Source organism: Bubalus bubalis, chromosome 12 (genome assembly GCF_019923935.1).
Source record: "Bubalus bubalis isolate 160015118507 breed Murrah chromosome 12, NDDB_SH_1, whole genome shotgun sequence".
NCBI lineage: Eukaryota > Metazoa > Chordata > Mammalia > Artiodactyla > Bovidae > Bubalus > Bubalus bubalis.
The window spans coordinates 70,576,472-70,595,852 of NC_059168.1; the positions used below are offsets into that span (position 1 = coordinate 70,576,472).

The window sequence follows — 19,381 nt, forward strand, 5'->3', positions numbered from 1 at the left end:
TTGAATTTTAAATAGAAATTTATAGTATAAATTTATAAATAGTACACACTCTTGTTCACTGTCACGTGAGATTCATTCATGCTGTATTTAGCAGCCATTTGAAGTATTTTCTCATACGAATACACCAAAATATATTTATATACTCTGTTTGGGTCATTTCCTGCTTGAGACTATTATGAATGCTTTGAATATTCATGTACATTTCTCTTGGTATACATATAACAGGAGGACTACTGGGTCACAGGAAGACTTAGCTTTATTAAGAAGCAGATACCACCCGTTTCCTAGAGTGGTTAAACCAATTTACAATCCCACCAGCAATGCTGCTCTACCTCTTTGTCAACAGTTTTAGTCAATTTGTTGGGTGTAGTGATATTCAGTGAGATTTTGGTTTGCATTACCCTTTTCGTATGCTCAATAGGCCACTGGGACATCCTTTTTTTGTGTGAAGTTCATTTTAAGTCTTTTGTTCATTCTTTAAAACTAATCTGTAGGAATTCTTTACATATTCCAGACGAATTCTTTGTCAGATACATTGTAAGTATCTTCTCCCAGTTTCAGTTCGGTTGCTTAGTCCTGTCGGACTCTTGGTAACCCCATGGACTGCAGCACGCCAGGCTTCCCTGTCCACCACCAACTCCTGGACCTTGCTCAAACTCATGTCCATCAAGTCAGTGATGCCATCCAACCATCTCATCCTCTGTTGTCCCCTTCTTCTCCTGCCTTCAATCTTTCCCAGCATCAGGGTCTTTTCCAATGAGTCAGTTCTTCGCATCAGGTGGCCAAAGTATTGGCCAAAGTATTGAGCTTCAGCATCAGTCCTTCCAATGAATATTCAGGACCTATTTCCTTTAGGATGGACTGGTTGGATCTTCTTGCTGTCCAAGGGACTCTCAAGAGTCTTCTTCAACATCACAGTTTAAAAGCATCAATTCTTTGGCGCTCAGCTTTGTTTATGGTCCAACTCTCACATCCATACATGACTACTGAAAAAAACAACAGCTTTAACTAGGCAGACCTTCATTGGCAATGTCTCTGCTTTTTAATATGCTGTCCAGGTTGGTCATAGCTTTTCTTCCAAAGTGTCTTTTAATTTCATGGCTGCAGTCACTATCTGCCGTGATTTTGGAGCCCAAGAAAATTTCATTCTCTTAATGCTGCCTTTGATAAACTGGTATACTTTAATGTATTTAAACCCATCTTAAATTTTTTTTTTTTTGATGTCTTACATCATGTTCAAGAAATGTTTGCCTTCTCCGAAGTATTTCCTTATGTTTCCTTTTAAACCTTTTAGATACTTTATTGTTTAGCCTAACTCATTCAATAATCTACCTTAATTTTGTGTATGCTATAGAATAAAGGTCAAAATTATTTTTCTCCTCCTTAAAAAATTTTTCTTCTTCCAGTTCTATTGAGATATAATTGGCATACACCTCTGAATACGTTTAAGGAGAATAACACAAAATGATTACCACAATTAAGTTTAGTGAATAGCCATCATCTCACATAGAAACAAAATAAAACAGAAAAAAAGCTTTTTTCTCTTGTGATAAGAACTCCCAGGTTCCACTCTTTCTCTTTTATGGCTGTGCATGTAGCTTGTGGGATCTTAGGTTCCCCATTAGGGACTGAACCGGGGCTTCTGCAGTGAAAGTGCAGAGTCCTAAGCCCTGGACTGCCGGGCAACTCCCTGGGATCCACTCTCTAAACAGTTTTCATATATAACATAGAGCAGTGTTGATTATAACTATCATGTTGTATATAACATACCCAGTATGTATCTCATAACTGAAAGTTTGTACCTTCTGACTACTTTCAATCAATTCCCCTCCTCTGGTAACCACACCTCTGGTAACCACAAATCTGATCTTTGTTTCCCACAAGTTTGTTTGTTTTTGAAGTGTACTTGACCTACAACACTGTTAGTTGCTGGTGCAACAGTGAGTGATTCGATATTTCTATACATTTCAAAATGATCACCATAAGTTTAGTTTCCATCTGTCACCATACAAAGGTACTGACTGCATTCCGCAGACTGTACATTTCACACTCTGGACTCATTTATTTTTCAACTGAGAGGTTTGTACCTCTTAACCCTCCTCATCTATTTCTCTTAGCCCCCACTCCCTGGCACCATCTGTTTGTTCTATCTACGACTGTGTTTCTGTTTCGTTTGTTCACCTGTTTTGTTTTTTTAGCTTCCACATGCAAGTGAAATCATATAGTATTTGTCTTTGTTTGTCTGACTTATTTCACTTAGCAAAATACTGTCTAGGTCCATTCCTGTTGTCACTAATGATAAGATTTCATTCTTTTTTATGGCTAATAGTCCACAATACAAACACACACACCATATCTTCTTTATCCATTCACTGGATAAAGGGCACTTAGACTGTTTCCACATTTTGGCTATTGTAAATAATGCTGCAACATAAAGGTGCATCTGTCTTTCCAAATTAGTATTTTTGTTTTCTTTAGATATATACCCAGAAGTGGAATTGCTGGATCCTACAGTAGTTCTATTTTTAATATTTTGAGGAACCTCCATTCTGTTTTCTGTAGTGGCTGCATCAATTTACCCCCCACCCCCAACAGTGCACCAGCATTTCCTTTCATCCATACCCTTGCTGACACTTGTTATTTGTTCTCTTTTAGGTAACAGCCATTCTGACAGGTGTAAGGTGACATGTTAAACTTTTCCATTGTCTTCTGCTGCCTTCTTTCTGTATTCTCCCTTTATTTTTTCTCTCTCAGCACTGCAGAATTTCCACTCAACTATTTTCCCCTAGTTTACTACTCCTCTATTCTGCTGTTTTTAATTTGCAAGTATGTAAACACAACTACGAAATTTTTAACTTTAGTTAACGTATTTTTTTGGTTATAAAGTTTCCAGGTCTCTGATGAAATTTTTCCTTTCCTCTTTACCTTGGGCATATTAAATCAGTTATCTTAAAGTCTGTGTGACATCTCTAATATATGAATTATATAAGGTGGATTTATACCTTTTTTCTTTTTTTTGGTCAATTGATCATGTTAGCATTCCTGTAGTATTTCACAGAAATGTTTGATTATGGATGAATAATTGTAGTAGTTTTTTTATGACATCTTCTCCACAGAGGGTTGTTTCCTTTAGCAGCAGAAAGTGTGGCAATAATGCACCCACATTTTCTTGAGGGTGGGTCTATTTCATTTTGCCTTCAATCTTGGCCATGATGGAGGTCTCAATGGAAAACTCAGGGTACAATATAGTCTCTCTTACTTATATTAAGTCTTAACGTCAACTTTTGCCACGCAGGTACTGGACAACGCTGGAATCTCTGCTCAGATTCTTCTGGGTTTCTTAGAATCTTCTCTTGCATGTGTACATCTTAGAAGTCAATGACTTTAGGGGGAACATGAACGTGGAGTCGCTCAGTCGTGTCCGATTCTTTGTGACCCCATGGACTGTAGCCTACCAGGCTCCTCTGCCCATGGGATTTTCCAAGCAAGAATACTGGAGTGGGTTGCCATTTCCTTCTCCAGGAGATCTTCCTGACCCAGGGATTGAACCTGGGTCTTCCGCATTGTAGGCAGATGCTTTACTGTCTGAGCCACCAGGGAAGTCCTCGACTTTAGCGGGAGTCGACTACAGATTCTGAGGTTAGAGTCTATGTGATTCTCTCCTCTTTAGGACTTAAGTTTCAACTGCTTTAGTTGCCCCAGACTTCCACCTCTCCTCTTTACTCCAGTAAGACTGCCACTTTTTATTTGGAGTCTATTCCCCTATGCCTCTAGGAGTGACTGGTGAACTCACTGGTACTTCAAGATCAAAACCCTCTGCTCAAGTGAAAATAGTAAGTACACAAAATATGATTATTGGGTATACACTAGAAATTCATATGATTTTATAAAGAATTTTGAGAAATACCTTGCCAAGGACTAGACATTAAGGGCCATAACTCCATACATTATGTGAATGAATCAGTCATGCAACATGGGTGTGAGCACCAAGGTACCTGACTCCTGATAAAGCAAACTTTCTGCAAAATCATGTTTACAACAGAAAGGGGGAAAAACACTAAGGTCCAAGGTGAAATTTGGTCCTTTATATATTTTTAATAAGTTGGTGGGGAGGTGGGAAAAAATAATACTTTGTGACACATAAAAGTTACATGAAATTCAAATGTTAGCATTCAAAAATGAAATTTTACTGGAACAGAACCACTCTCATTCATTTATGTATTATCGATACCTACAGGTACTTTCACGCTACAATGGCAGAGTTGAGTAGTTGTGGCAGCGAGTACATGGGGTACCCTCATGGCTTTGCATTGTTTCCCAAGGTTCTAGAAATTGCAGAGATACAGCTATAACTCAACAATGTCTTGAGTGCCATTTTATTTTATTACTAGTGCATACTCATCATGTTAAAGGAAGAAAAGTGGAATGTGAATGTCTAAGGCACAATGGAGTGTTTAGGTTATTTTGTTACTGGATTAGACTATCAGGCATTATATTTATGACTTTCCAGCTAAAAGAATAAAATATGTTAACATTAGGAAACTGAGCACTTGTCACAACATTCCCAACTCACAGGAAGTAACAAAACTTTAAAAAAAATTTTTAACAGAATCTCATCACAGCAGAATTTCTGCACAAAAATAGAAATGAGGCTGCAATGAAAGTAAGTTTCCAACTGACTCATGTATTAGCAAGCGAAGAAAGCCATTTACTAATGGTGACTTAATTAAATCATGTTTGTTTGGAAAAGCCAAAGAAATATGTCCCAAAACTATATGTATTTATTGAAGTCTTTCTGTAAAAACAGCTCTTGAAGAGTTGACAACGTTGAAAGCAACATCAATAATGAGTTAAAAAAACGAACAATTTTGAGTGGTTTCATTGGCTCTTGATGAATGCGTTCACAGATATTGCCAATACTTATTTGTTGCTTATTTGAGGAGCCAATACTGAATTTGAAATGACAGAAAAGTTAGCCTCCATGAACAGTATGAGTGGAACAACCACAGGCAAGAATATTTCCAAAGAGGGACTTCCCTGGAGGTTCAGTGGTTAATACTCCACGCTTCCACGGCAGGGAGTGGGGAGCAACATGGTTCAAACCCTGGTGGGGGAACTAAATGCCACAGTCCACACTGTGTGGCCTAAAAAAAAATTTTTTTCTAAAGAAGCCAAACAAACAAACCCACAACCATGATGCAGGTAAAACTATGCATGGAGCAGAAAAAGACTTAGTTGGATAATTTTAAAAAGCCTGTAAAAATTGAAGGTATTTAAAGTTTATGGTGCAGTTACTGAGTGGAAAAAGATTCTAATCACACCGTTGAACCAGCAATACCAATGGTATACTTCATTAGTTCTCATAAACCTAACCATGGTCGGGTCCACAAATGTTTGTGAGAAACAAAAGCTGAATATCCTGACTTGCCCTAGCACAGAGCAGTTCAGTAGTTCAGTAGTGATGAAGTTTTACTGATTTTTTATTTTAAGGCTTAGGGCTGATACTGAAATTTTTTTGAATGAGAAGAGTAACCCCCAATCACTACTATCAAACAGAGAGTAGGTTTTATAAATTAGATTTTACTACAAACCTAATAATATTTCTCAGTTAAAACCTAAAATTAAAATGCAAAAAAAACCCCAAAACAAAAAAGCTTGTATGTGAAACATATATTATATTAAGCACTTTAACAACTAATGTTGCCTGGGTCACAAGCAAATGTCAGGTTGCTTTATACAGTTTCAGGGTTGTCAAAAGTTAAAACAAGTGAGATTTTTACTCCCTCATAGTTTTTCACTGAATACTATTTTCTAAGTTCAAACCACAGTTCTAACAGCATTCATCAGATCTTAGTGTTAATGCAAAATATATCAAAATTCATTTATTTGTGCAGGTGAGGAGCTTCCACCTAACCTATTACTGGAATTGATTAATCTGTAATATAATGACATGCTAAAAGGCAGATATCAAGACAGGACTAATAAAATCCTATAAATACCTTCCAAGTGATGACTAAAATCACTTAACTAAAACCATATGCTTGTGGATTGATATTAGTTTTGGCAGTACCTATCTGTCTGTGTTAAGACAGCTTCCAAGATAAAATACATAAAATCTCATTATAGATTAACAATAGACAAACACTTCCATTGACTTTGATGATGAACACCAACTCTGAACCTCAATTAAGCAAAATGTTGTCTTCTCCCCTAAAAGAAGTCCCTTCTCATGACTGCAAAAAATTATACTCAATCATTATATTTCAAATTCTTTTAAAAGTCTTTTCAATGTAGGTTTGTCTCTTAAATTACAAATGGTGCATGATATGTATGTCTGTGTTGTGTGTATGCTAAATTTTATTTTCAATAACGATATGCTATTTTTTCCAGCAAGTTTTTTTTACTAATAACTGTCTTCTCTGAAACAGAAAGAATGTCAAGAGAATAATTCCATTACTATTTTTGCCCCATGAAATCTTAGTAATCTTCATTAACCTTTAATATTTTAATATCTACAATACTAAAATGATTCAATCAAGGTTACATACTAAACAGCAAAGTTAACTTAAAAACGTAAAATTTTTACAATTGGCTAGAATGTGGAATTTTGGTTTTAAATGTAAGAACTAGGCAGCTGCCATAATTTTATCTTAAGTTTGCCTGATAGTAATTATTAATGTGATCTGAGTCTACAGATGGCCTTCAGGACTCTGTAATCCCCCTGTCTGTAGTACTGTGTATATAAACATGCATATTTTTCAGGGAAGGCCCAGGGCTTTCATGATTTCTCAGAGAAGTCTGTGAACCGCTGTATCATTTCAGGTACACTAGTAAACAAACAGATAATGAAAAAAGAGTAAAGAAGAAAACTTAACAGATACAGGGGCAGGCTAGACATTTCAGGATTAGAAGGGAGTGCCGTAGGCCTGTGGGTTCTCAGAGTGTGATCCTCTTTTTCACTGCATTGACATATGCATGGTGAAAACGATGATTAAAACGCAGGCACCTGAGCAGAAACCAAGTCAGTGGCACTGAAGTGCCATGCACTTACAGTGAAACAGAAAGATCCAGTTTCAAATTAAAATGCCCTTAAGCAGTAAAAATGATGAATTTTATTAAATCTCCACCACTGAGTATACACATCTTTCTACTATTCTGCATGAGGAAATGGAAAGTATCCATGAAGCTTTTCTGTTGCATATTCAAGTACAATGGCTGTCTTCAAGAAAAGTTCTAGAGTGACTGTTGAAGTACCAAAGTGATCCAGCTAATTTTTCTTTCACAGAACATCTCTTTTGCTGGAAGCGCAACTAACAAACTATAGTTACTCACTCAAGATATTTAACAGATATGCTTGAAAATGAACAAAGTGAGCCTGTCATTTCAAATGAAACAATTGACAGCATTTGTTGCTAGTGAAAATTAAAATTTTGGAAACTCTGTATCCAGCACCATGAATTTGACAGCTTCTTCATACTTAAGGACTCATCTGATACCTTGTTCTAAATTAACAAATGTGATTCTTTAATGTTGTATAAAATGTGTCAACTTTGAACACCTGCATAAATCACCTTAACCAGTGATTTTAAAAGAACCAAGGCATGTTACAAAATCATTTGTAAGATCCATTTAAAATGCAAGATAGATCAATGGATTTTGATGTAAGAGAACATTTCAGATTCTACATTACAACTAACCTTTAAGAAATTACCACTTGTCAATTTCTATTATACTATTAAAGAATATCCACCATTATCTATAAATGCTTTTAAAATACTCCTTTCTTTTCCAATTTATCTGTAAAAGTACAGATTTTCTTCAGATACTTCAACCAAAACAATGTTATCAAAACAAACTGAAGGTACGAGAACTCTACTGTCTTCTACAAAGCTAGACATTAAAGAAATGTGCTGATCCCTAATATTTTTGTTGTAGAAAGCAAACCCTACTTACATAAAATGAACAGGTTATCAAAATTTTAAATTCGTAGTTTTAATTTCTAACAGTACTGATAAACAACTCACATGAAAACTCTTGTCCCCAGTTCTTTTTATGAATATAAAGTAGTCTCAAGATTCAAAGTTTGAAATCCACTGCTCTCTAGCCCCTATTCAAAAGAAAGCATACACCAAATCTCCTTAAATCACCTTTCACCACTTTATTCTGCCTAGAAATCTCTCTTCCCCTCAGCACCAACATTAATATGTCAAACCAGATTATAAATGCCAAATAACAGTAATAAGAAAGAAATGTTTTACACACACACACAGTTCTATATGTGGCTGTATGCAACAAACAACGCACGTCTGTTAGATCCTCACTAGAAATAAAACTTCTCAAAAATTACTGTGGAGAGGGTCCAGGGCTTACCAGCATTAAAAAGCCCTCTCTTACCTTATCTTGGCTCAGGTTTACACTAAACAAGAACACTAACATTTTCGGATCTTTTATTATGTTCAAAGTGTTTTACCGGTTTAATTGTTACAAATAGATACATTATGAAGCAAATACCTATCATCATCCTAGAAATACAGAAGAAACTGGGAATAAGCTGAAATTGTAACACAAGTAGAACCTGTATCTTAAACAAGTATCAGCATGTACCAATACTTAGGTACACCTTGAGTAAACAAATGTACACCTGATTTTATTTAGGATTCACATAACAATTGCAACTAAGGTCTGATGTTCATAAAATACACTCCTTTCTGTCATTATGTAACTTAGATCTTTCACTTCCACTCAGAAGCCTAGTCATTTTCCTTCACTACTTTGGCTCAATTATTTGATAAATATACAAATATCACAGAAAAACCTAAAAGTTCCTATAAAGTTTCCTTCTCAGTTTTCCATTTAAAATAAAAGAGCCATAACTGCTAAGTACAACATTAGAGAAAGCTATATTAATAGAAGTCCTTAAATTTCTTTGGACTTCCCTGGTAGCTCAGATGGTAAAAGCATTTGTTTGCCTACAATGTGAGAGACATGGGTTCGATCCATGGCTTGGTAAGATCCCCTGGAGAAGGAAACGGCAACCCACTCCAGTACTTTTGCCTTGAAAATCCCATGGACGGAGGAGCCATGGACGGAAGCTTATAGTCAATGGGGCCGCAAAGAGTCGACACGACTGAGCCACTTCACTTTCACTTTAAATTTCCTTTATGGGGAAAAGTAACTTGATTTCTTTAAACGTTGAAAATAGGTGGCAGGATTAAGGGAAAAGTTAAAATGGTGTTAGCTGCTGCTGCTGCTGCGTTGCTTCAGTCGTGTCCGACTCTGTGCGACCCCATAGACGGCAGCCCACCAGGCTTCCCGTCCCTGGGATTCTCCAGGCAAGAACACTGGAGTGGGTTGCCATTTCCTTCTCCAATGCAGGAAAGTGAAAAGTGAAAGTGAAGTCACTCAGTCGTGTCCGACTCTAGCGACCCCACGGACTGCAGCCCACCAGGCTCCTCCGTCCATGGGATTTTCCAGGCAAAAGTACTGGAGTGGGGTGCCATTGCCTTCTCCGAAAAGGCAAGCACTCAAACCAAGAAAATGTTTCTATCAATAGTTTGGTAATTGACTAAGATGGAAACTCAGGCATGGTCTGAGGAACAGCCCAAGGCTTAAACTCTTTCATGATGAAATAAACCTAGTCTTTGCACAGAAGCAGGAAAATCTGGGAAGGGAGGGCCCTGAGGTCAGTGATTATTAGGAAGGTTATGTATGTCCTCATAAATCACTCTGCTATACACAGGTGGATAGGCAGATTAAAGGACAACTGCCCCTGTCCTTTATCTATTTTCCCTATGTATGGCAAGTACCCACCTAGACCAGGAACTGAATTCTTCTATCAAGCTAGTGCCTACTGGTTATTTACATATACTTAACTTCAGAATGAATTTCTGCATTTTTAGCCTCCTACCTCTCTAATTGTGGAATAAGGACTTAATTTCCATTAAAGCATTTTCATTTTATCTAACAGAGGAAAATCTGAGGTGCAGTGTATTACAGAGGATGAGGTGTAAAAAAAATTGCATTTCACCTACTAATAACCAAGACTTCAAAGGTAACCATATGCAATCTTGGGGGAAGGTGGAGAGTTTACAAAAAGAAAGGAGAGTTGTAACCGCCATCTGTCCGCTTCCTGTCTTCACTGATCCTCTATTTTCCCAGAAACAGTAAGCCTTGAAATGACTACTTCTTGCCACTAGAGCAGTGATTGCTGTCCAAGGGTATAAATTTGTATTGACTCAAAATTAAATCCTAGAAGATTCAACTGTGAATCCATATCCTCCACCACCACACCACAGTAAGCCTACTGACATTTGCAAACCATTTCTTCTTGCATCCCTAGAGCCCAAGACTTCTAGGATAACCTTTGTTTCAGAAACTGAGATTTTAATTATTTCTAAATATTTTGACATTCTTAACAGCTGCATTATTTTACCTGTTAGAGTTGCTTGAGAACATAGGATATTAGAACAGATATTCTATTAAAACAATAAATGTGGATAATAAGACATCAGAGGGAAAAAAATTACTTGATAAAATTTACTATCTTCCTCACTAATCCTAAATCTTAAATTAATCCTGTCTCTAGACTCAAATGTAAATAGATTTCTAAATCCCAATAAATCCTAATCTTGGATTTGAACATTTATCAGAAAAGCCCTGTATTCAAATACAATAACAACACTCTGGACTACTTCTTCAAACTGTCAAAATTTCCCTCACCTGGAACTAACTAACAGGAAAACCATTTAAATACTCAATCTCTGAACAATGAACCATCTTAATGCCTTCTCCAGCTTTTCATCTAAAAAGAAGCAAGAGGAGAGAAAGCAACCTTCAGCCTATCTCCCCTATTCCTCAACCTGCTTTTTCCAAGAGACCTGGCCTTGGGTTTACACACAACACTTGCTCTGCAGAAGCTGAGGTTGCCAAGATCAACTAGCACTTCCTTCAAACTGCCTAACCTTTAGACTGCTGGGTCATAATTAAACAACTGAATCAGAAAAGAAGCTTTAAACAGTTTGGCAGTTCCTCCAAAGGTTAAACAGAGTTACCCATTGACAAAGGAATTCCACTCCCAGTTATATTACCCAAGGGAAATGAAAACATATGCCCACACAAACACTTGTACATAAACATCCATAGCAGTATTTTTCACAACAGCCCAAAGCAGGAAACAACTCAAATGTCCATCAAGTGACAAACGGACAAATAAAAATGTAGTACAGTCATACAATGAAGTATTGTTTAGCCATAAAAGGAACGAAATACTGACACATGCTTCAATATAGATGAACTTGCAAAACATTAAAAACAGGCCAATCACAAGAGATCACATAATGCATTATTTCATTCACATGAAATGTCCAGAACAGGCAAAATCCACAGGAAGTAGATTAGGGATAACCTAGTGCTGGAGAGGAGTGAAGGGAAAAGGGACTTGTCAGCTAATGGGAACAGGGGTGTGTTTGAGAATAATGGGAAGAACTTTCTAATGTTGATGGTGGTGACTGATGGGCTGCACAACTCTGTGAATATACTACAAACCACTCAATTATACAATTCAAAAGGTGAAATTGCATGGTATGCGAACTGTATCTCAATAAAACTATTATTTAAAAAGGAGAAAGGAGAGACTTGGGAATTCCCTGGCGATCCAGTAACTGGAGGCATAGTGCTTTCACTGCAGGGGACCAGGATTCAATTCCTGGCTGGGGAACTAATATTCCACAAGCTGTGTGGTGCAGCCAAAAAACAATAAAGCTTAAAAAAAGGGGTGGGGGGGGGAGGAGGGGCTTTAATATGGTTTCATTAATCTTCATTTTTCAAATCCATTCCTTTTCTTGACATTCAAAAGGACACAAAAGACATAAACTTCCTATTTGCTTAGTCTTCCAGCTTAACTAAAAATAATCACAGCAGTTTCACAAATTTAGACATCTGATAGGTTGTGATTAAGTGAAAAACGGATTTATAAACAAAAATACACACATCCCAAGATTTTCATAAATACCAGGCCAAAAATACAAACACAATCATATTCTGTTAAGTTTTTGCTAACAGTCTACTAACATGATACTAATAGTCTACAATTTATCTTGTAATATTAAGTTTAGCTTTGTAGCAAAGCAAAAAAAACAAAAACAAAAACCAAAAAAAAAGCTGCAAGAAAACGTTTAAAAATTAACTCATAAAGCTATATAAACAATATTCTAAAGATGTAAAGTATCTGAAAGAAAAATGCATCGAAATTTCAACAAGTTATCTCTGGATCATGGAATTATGGGGAGGACTTTGGTTTTAATTCTTCACTATTTCATATAATAAATTCTTTCCTGTAAGAATAAGAATGCTTATTTTTATAATCAGAAAAGCATATCCAATAAATTCTTTCCTGTAAGAATAAGAATGCTTATTTTTATAATCAGAAAAGCATATCCCAGACACTCAGTTTTAAATGTACATGATACACATACATAATCAAATATATAATGGACACACGTTAGTTATCATCAGCTGATACAGCCCAGTTTTTAAACACTTGGATCATGTCTGTATTTGGGAACAAAGCTAGCACAATCTTAACCACCCAGAAGCAGATTCCCAAACAAGCAGATTCTACTCATCCTATTTCAACTCCTCCAAAGTAAACTCAACATTGACAGTCTGAATAAAGCTCCCCAGATGATTTCCCTATACTCCCACTGCCATCCTAAGTCCTTTTGGAACTGCTCATCAAAGTAAAAAAGCTTTTAGTGGATTTCTCAGGATACTCACAGAAACTAGCTTCAATTTAACCAATCAGTCAAAAGCACGATGATAAACCCACAACAATGTAGTATCAGGGTCACTACAGCTGAGAGTGTTAGGAATCTCTGGCTTTGTAGTAAGTAAAACTTAATCAAGAAAATATATTGGAGGAATATGCACTGTCCAAACAATAAATTAGTATACTGTTTTGCATTAAATAATAACAACAACAAAAATTAAATGTAAATGGTGCTTTGGCAATTCACATGATTTGCCCACCTAAGAAAACACAAAGCAACTCATAAAATTTATACTAAAAGTGTTAGAGCTGACTGGTAATTTGATGTAATAAAAAGAAAAAAAAATCGAGACTATGTTATGGAACTACAATCAACACTTTAAAATGAGATCAAGTATTGCTGATTAAGTTCAAGTTCTGTACCTTCATTTAATACTAAAGACAAACCAAAAATTTAACTACAGCTATTCTAAGCAACCTCACTTGAATTTGAGTTAAATTTAATTAAAATGTAATGTCACTGAAAATCAATTGATTTTTATTTGGAAACTAAAAAAAATTATTTCAAGACTAAAAATAACTACTTACTAGAAAATCCAAGTCTGTTTTGGATGTCTTTGGACAGGTCTAGATTTTGCAAAGGAGAAAGGAGCCTGGAGAATTTAAGAATCCCAGGGAGGCACTGTCAAAACTATATATACTTCCCAGGATTAAGGAACAAGTAATGGTACCCTTTACTAACAGAGAGCAGGCTGCAAAAGCTTGAAAATCACTTGTTTAAATTGGGAATTCCCTGAATGAAGAGAGTGTCTTGTCTTTGCATTCCTGGTGACTGGCACAAAGCAGGTCAATAAATTCTTGCTAATTTAAAAGGGGAAAATGTCTGGAAAATGATCATCAAAACCAGAACCGAACACTGATGTAATTCAAATTCACAGAAACAAACAATCATTTAGCCTATTTTCCCCACTGTATCTTTTTCCTAGTAACCTCGAACAATCCTAATCATAAAATCATCTGACTTAAGACGTCCCACATCAAACATCTAAAAATATATAAGTTTATCCTGTCTTATGTCTATAAAGTATATAAATAAGTATATGGAAAATAAAAATGAACAAGTTGGATACAAGCATCAGATTTTTAAATATTTAAATTTACAAGCCAAGTTCATGGTGAGCATAAACTTCTCCCAAAGTTAACAAGATAATAAAATTTTTAAACAGCTACATTTCCCTCTCAGAACAAACAACAAATAATTAAAAAAAAAAAAAAATCCCCCCCCAAAGCAAATGTCTTACACCTAGCAAGATGTTCACATCTGTTAAAATCCACAAAGTCTTCAACAGTGAACACTGACTGCAGGCACCAGGGGGCCTCCCAGGAATAACTTGATAGTAAAGGAAAAAGCAAGTAAGAGTTCCTGGTAAAACTTTGCTTCTTATTCAGTCTTAAAAGACACTCAGTCTCACACTGCTGGAAGACTCACATCTGCAGCAAATTTACTGTAGTTTGTTACACAACCGGTATACACAGAAACTGATGAGATACCGACACTTCGGCCAAAAAAAGGAACTAGCGCCCTCCCTTCCGCCCCCCAACCATACAATCTTCTATGATGCTTTTCCATCACAGTAAGTACATACTGTTTCACTGTGAAAAACAATTATCTTCAGGAAATTCGAAAGCAAGTAACAACGTCTATGTAATCCTGCCACGGTTTCTGACAGAGAGGACTCTAAATCTTTTTTTTTTATGGGTTAATTTCTTTTCTACACACTTACAAAGCAGTTAGTGATGACGCAAATGTTGGGATAAAGGCATTCGCGGGCAGAAGACCGCGATGGACTTTGAGTAATATCCTGGCCTCTCCATCTCTTCCTTATCCCTCAATCCTCAACCCTAACATAAACCTATCCAATAAAAACAGAAGGGCCCAGAAACTTCAAAAGCTGCGAAGACTTGTAAAGACCCTTTAAACACAACAGAGGCTTTACAATCGACCTTTTCTAAGTTTGTGCAGAAATTAAACCCTGCTCAAACCTGTTAAAATTCTCAAATCCGAAAACTAATTCCCACAGCAAACGTGTGTCTACATATTTCTGGCGTGCTTCTTCGTCTCGGTCAGACCTGTTTTTACTATTTTTTAAAGCTAAATTAGACATGGGAGGTACTCTCGCTAGTGTTATCTTCTCCCTGAATAGCTCGCCCTGTAGGATCATGTAAAATTTGCTGAACAGATCAGTTTTCCCAGATAGATTAAAAAAAAAATTTTTTTTTTTCACTCCCAGAACAAGAATCGGGAGGCAGCCAAGGGCAAGGCACAAAGAGAACAGAGGAGAAACACACAATTCGCGGGCATACAATGCATCGGAGCACGCATCCCGGCCTCCTCCTTCTGGGAAGGGTCACCCCACGCCCCGGCCGCGCGCCGCCGTGCGGGTCCCCGAAGGTCCGCGGGGCACTGCCCGCCCGCGGGGACAGCCCCTCTCGCCCGGCCTCTCTCCCGGAGGCCGCTCCCCTGGCCCACCAGCTTCTTCGCCCCCATCCTCGGCGGCCGCCTCGGGGCGGGAAAAGCAGGGAAGCGGGCGGCGGGGAGGCGGGGGGCGGGGGGGGGGGATGTTCCCTCGGGCTCCAGCGCCTGAGGGACCAGGAGGGGTAAGGGAGAGCGTCCCCTCCCCGCGGCCCACCGGGCCCCGACTCACCCTCCAGCAGTCGGGTAATAAGACTGTCCACGTTCAGCTCCCCGTCCGCCATCTTGTCGGCACCAGACGCTCCTTCCCGGCAGCGGGAACAAGGGCTTCTCGGCGGCGGAGTCTGCGGCGACCGCTCGGCGTGCCCTCACCTACAAGTCACGCGGCGTTTCGACCCCAACTCCAACTCCCCCTTCCCCTCCCCCCCACCCCCTCCCCACCTAGCAGTGGAGCTCGCAACACTCGGAGGCACCCACAATAAATAAATAAATAAACAAGCGGAGCCCCCCACGAACCGGGCCGCGTCAGACCCAACCGCCGCCGCCGCCGCCGCCACCTCCTCCTCCTCCTCCTCCTCCTCCTCGGCACCGCCCAACTCCGCAAAGCTCACCAGCGCCGCCGACGGCCCCACCCGCAGCGCCACTCACTCCACACCGCCCGGCCCCGCCACCGCGCCACGCAGCCCCCCGCGCAGGCGCATGGCGTACTCCCCTCGCGGCCCCGCCTCACCCACCCCCTTCCCTCGCGCAATCGCACTGGACTCGGTTCTCCCGCCACCACCGCCGCCGCGCCGCACCGCCCCCTTCGCGCAGGTGCGTCGCCCTTCCTCGCCAGTTACACTGCGCTGAATCTCAGCGGCTGCGCAAGCGCCCCAGAGGCTCCCAGGGTTTGCTGCGCTGGGGAAGCTCCCATTACGCAGAGAGCGCGTAGGCAGTGCTGACCTTCCCGCCTCCCGGCTGCCTGGGCTCCGGCGCTACGCAGACGCGGTTGTGGCTGTTCCCGCCTCGCTTTTCTTTTTTTCGTTTCAGTCCCTGATTTGACAAGCAATTCCTCAGTAAGCGGGAAACGTGGACTGCTGTTACCCTCAGCAGAAGCTGGATTTGTCCGTTTGGAAAACGAGAAGGGATTATTCTACTGGAAAAGTTTGATTTTGCAAATAAAGGGTTTTGTAATCCAACGGTTCCACAAGGTTCGTTGCCAAGTGTCCGTGGATTAAATAAATTGAAGTGGGCCTTGGGAGGGTCAGCAATAAAAATATTTCACATGGTTCCCGCTGTCTGCTTTCTTTAGATCTTTTTCACATACCTTACGTCTTAAATTCTGTGGATGCTGTTTTCCACAGTGCATTTAACAAAAGGTATTTTTTACCTTCACTATATTGCTTAATCATTCTACCGTGTGATTTTGCATTTATCTCCTACACTCGCCTGAGAGAAGTAGCTCAGTTGTGTCCGACTCTGCGACCCCATGGACTGTACTCTACAAGGCTCTTCTGTCCATGGAATTTTCCAGGCAAGAGTACTGGAGTGGGTTGCCATTTCCTTCTCCAGGGCACCTTCCCTGATCCAGGGATCGAACCCAAGTCTCCCGCATTGCGGGCAGACGCTTTACCATCTGAGCCACCAGGGAAGTCGACTGAGAAGTTACACGGTAAACCCAGTTTATCTTTGTGCTTTCAGCTCCTGCCACATCTGGTAATGTAGAAGAGAGGGACAAAGAAACACTGAGGCTCAGAAAGGTTGGTTGCCCGCCTCTTCTTTCCATCACAGAATTCTGCCTCTAGAAAAGCAGGGGGAAGAGTAGCCACGCAAAAGATCTAGATAAGCCAGAGTTTTTGGCCTGTTCTCAGAAGTGGTCAGTGGCAAAGTCTTTAATCATTCTTCAGGTGTTTGTCCAGAAACTTAAGATGCTGTTTCAAGCTCAAGGCAGTGCTCCCCCACTCTCATGTCACTAATAATAACTAACATTTTTGAGATCCCTGTATGTGCTCTGGCACGGTTTTAAATGTTATACAACATGTGTTATTTAATCCTTACACCAGCCCTATGAGGTAGGTACTATTATTGTCTTTACTTTGTAGATGGGATTTATTGAAACTCAGAATGGTTAACTACCTAGCCCCAGTTCAGTGGCAGATCTGGGATTCAAACCCAGGCATCTAGCACCAGTGTCTGCACTGTCAACAGTTGTGATATACTCCCCCTGTGATCTGAGATGCTTAAAAATGCGTGTGCTGTATCATAAACGTTGAGAACAGAAATCATAGGTGGTTTTTTTTTTTTTTTGGGGGGGGTGGCGCTGCAGGGGAGTGAAGCATTGTCCAAACAAGAATTTTATGATGGTTCAGGTGACTGATAGAGATAGGATTTCCTAATCGTCAACTTCCAGATGTTCAAGCTGGTTTTAGAAAAGGCAGAGGAACCAGAGATCAAATTGCCAACATCCACTGGATCATGGAAAAACCAAGAGAATTCCAGAAAAAACATCTATTTCTGCTTTATTGACTATGCCAAAGCCTTTGACTGTGTGGATCACAATAAACTGTGGAAAATTCTGAAAGAGATGGGAATACCAGACCACCTGATCTGCCTCTTGAGAAATCTGTATGCAGGTCAGGAAGCAACAGTTAGAACTGGACATGGAACAACAGACTGGTTCCAAATAGGAAAAGGAGTACATCAAGGCTGTATATTGTCACCCTGCTTATTTAACTTATATGCAGAGTACATCATGAGAAACGCTGGACTGGAAGAAACATAAGCTGGAATCAAGATTGCTGGGAGAAATATCAATAACCTCAGATATGCAGATGACACCACCCTTATGGCAGAAAGTGAAGAGGAACTAAAAAGCCTCTTGATGAAAGTGAAAGTGGAGAGTGAAAAAGTTGGCTTAAAGCTCAACATTCAGAAATCTAAGATCATGGCATCTGGCCCCATCACTTCATGGGAAATAGATGGGGAAACAGTGGAAACACTGTCAGACTTTATTTTGGGGGGCTCCAAAATCACTGCAGATGGTGACTGCAGCCATGAAATTAAAAGACGCTTACTCCTTGGAAGGAAAGTTATGACCAACCTAGATAGCATATTCAAAAGCAGAGACATTACTTTGCCAACAAAGGTCTGTCTAGTCAACGCTATGGTTTTTCCAGTGGTCATGTATGGATGTGACAGTTGGACTGTGAAGAAAGCTGAGCACTGAAGAATTGATGCTTTTGCACTGTGGTGTTGGAGAAAACTCTTTCGAGTCCCTTAGACTGCAAGGAGATCCAACCAGTCCATCCTAAAGGAGATCAGTCCTGGGTGTTCTTTGGAAGGACTGATGCTAAGGCTGAAACTCCAATACTTTAGGCACCTCATGCAGAGTCGACTCATTGGAAAAGACTCTGATGCTGGGAGGGTTTGGGGGCAGGAAGAGAAGGGGACGACAGAGGATGAAATGGCTGGATGGCATCACTGACTCAATGCACATGAGTTTGATTGAACTCCGGGAGTTGGTGATGGACAGGGAGGCCTGGCGTGCTGCAATTCATGGGGTCACAAAAAGTCGGACACAACTGAGCGACTGAACTGAACTGAACTGAATCCCATTTTGTCTAGCTCTTTCTCCATTTCAAGATTTAGCATGTACATTGGTGGTGAACATAGACCAGGTGACAATCTATTAGACTGATCCTGTTGAAAGGAGTTTTCATTGATTCTTATTGCTGCCAGTTCATCCTGGGGCCTTTAAGGGTGAAGGAATGGATCCTCATCAAACTCTTTTATTAATGAACATTAATTTATACCTGTTTTATTCCAGAAGAAGGGATTTAAAGTAGCTTATATAAATAAGTGCAATGTGATCAATTAAAATAAGTACAGAGAATAATAGCAGAAAAGAAAGCTGAGGGAGAGATAATGGTAAAACCAGCAGTATTGTATGCAAAATGCATGGCATAAGGTCCTTTTGGTTTGCTAGGGATAAGTCACAAGTATGGTTCCAAGCTTTCTAGTGACCAGGGAAAATTGCAATCAGTCAGCAGCAAGCGGAGTAAGTGTTCTGGCTGAACTGGATCTGGAACTTGAGTAGACCAGCTTATGGACTTGGATGCCACTTTCCCAGATCTCTCCACAAGCCTCTAAGAGTAACAGTCCTT

General features: G+C 39.6%; 1 protein-coding gene across 3 annotated transcripts in view; it reads right to left on the reverse strand.

Annotated features, from left to right (window-relative positions):
• The window catches only part of PPP1CB (protein phosphatase 1 catalytic subunit beta), a 36,241-nt gene extending 20,255 nt beyond the window's left edge, over positions 1 to 15,986 (reverse strand). Inside the window, exons 1-2 of one of the 3 annotated variants that reach the window (XM_025261320.3) lie at positions 15,851 to 15,986; positions 15,472 to 15,611 (exon numbers count right to left, since the gene is read on the reverse strand). In XM_025261320.3, coding sequence (XP_025117105.1) covers positions 15,472 to 15,523 — 52 coding nt within the window. In that variant the 5' untranslated portion in view covers positions 15,524 to 15,611; positions 15,851 to 15,986. Of the gene's footprint in view, positions 1 to 15,471; positions 15,662 to 15,755 lie in introns of those variants that run through there. The other 2 variants (XM_025261321.3, XM_045162290.1) reach the window with 2 other exon arrangements.
• Between the last annotated feature and the right edge of the window lie 3,395 nt (positions 15,987 to 19,381).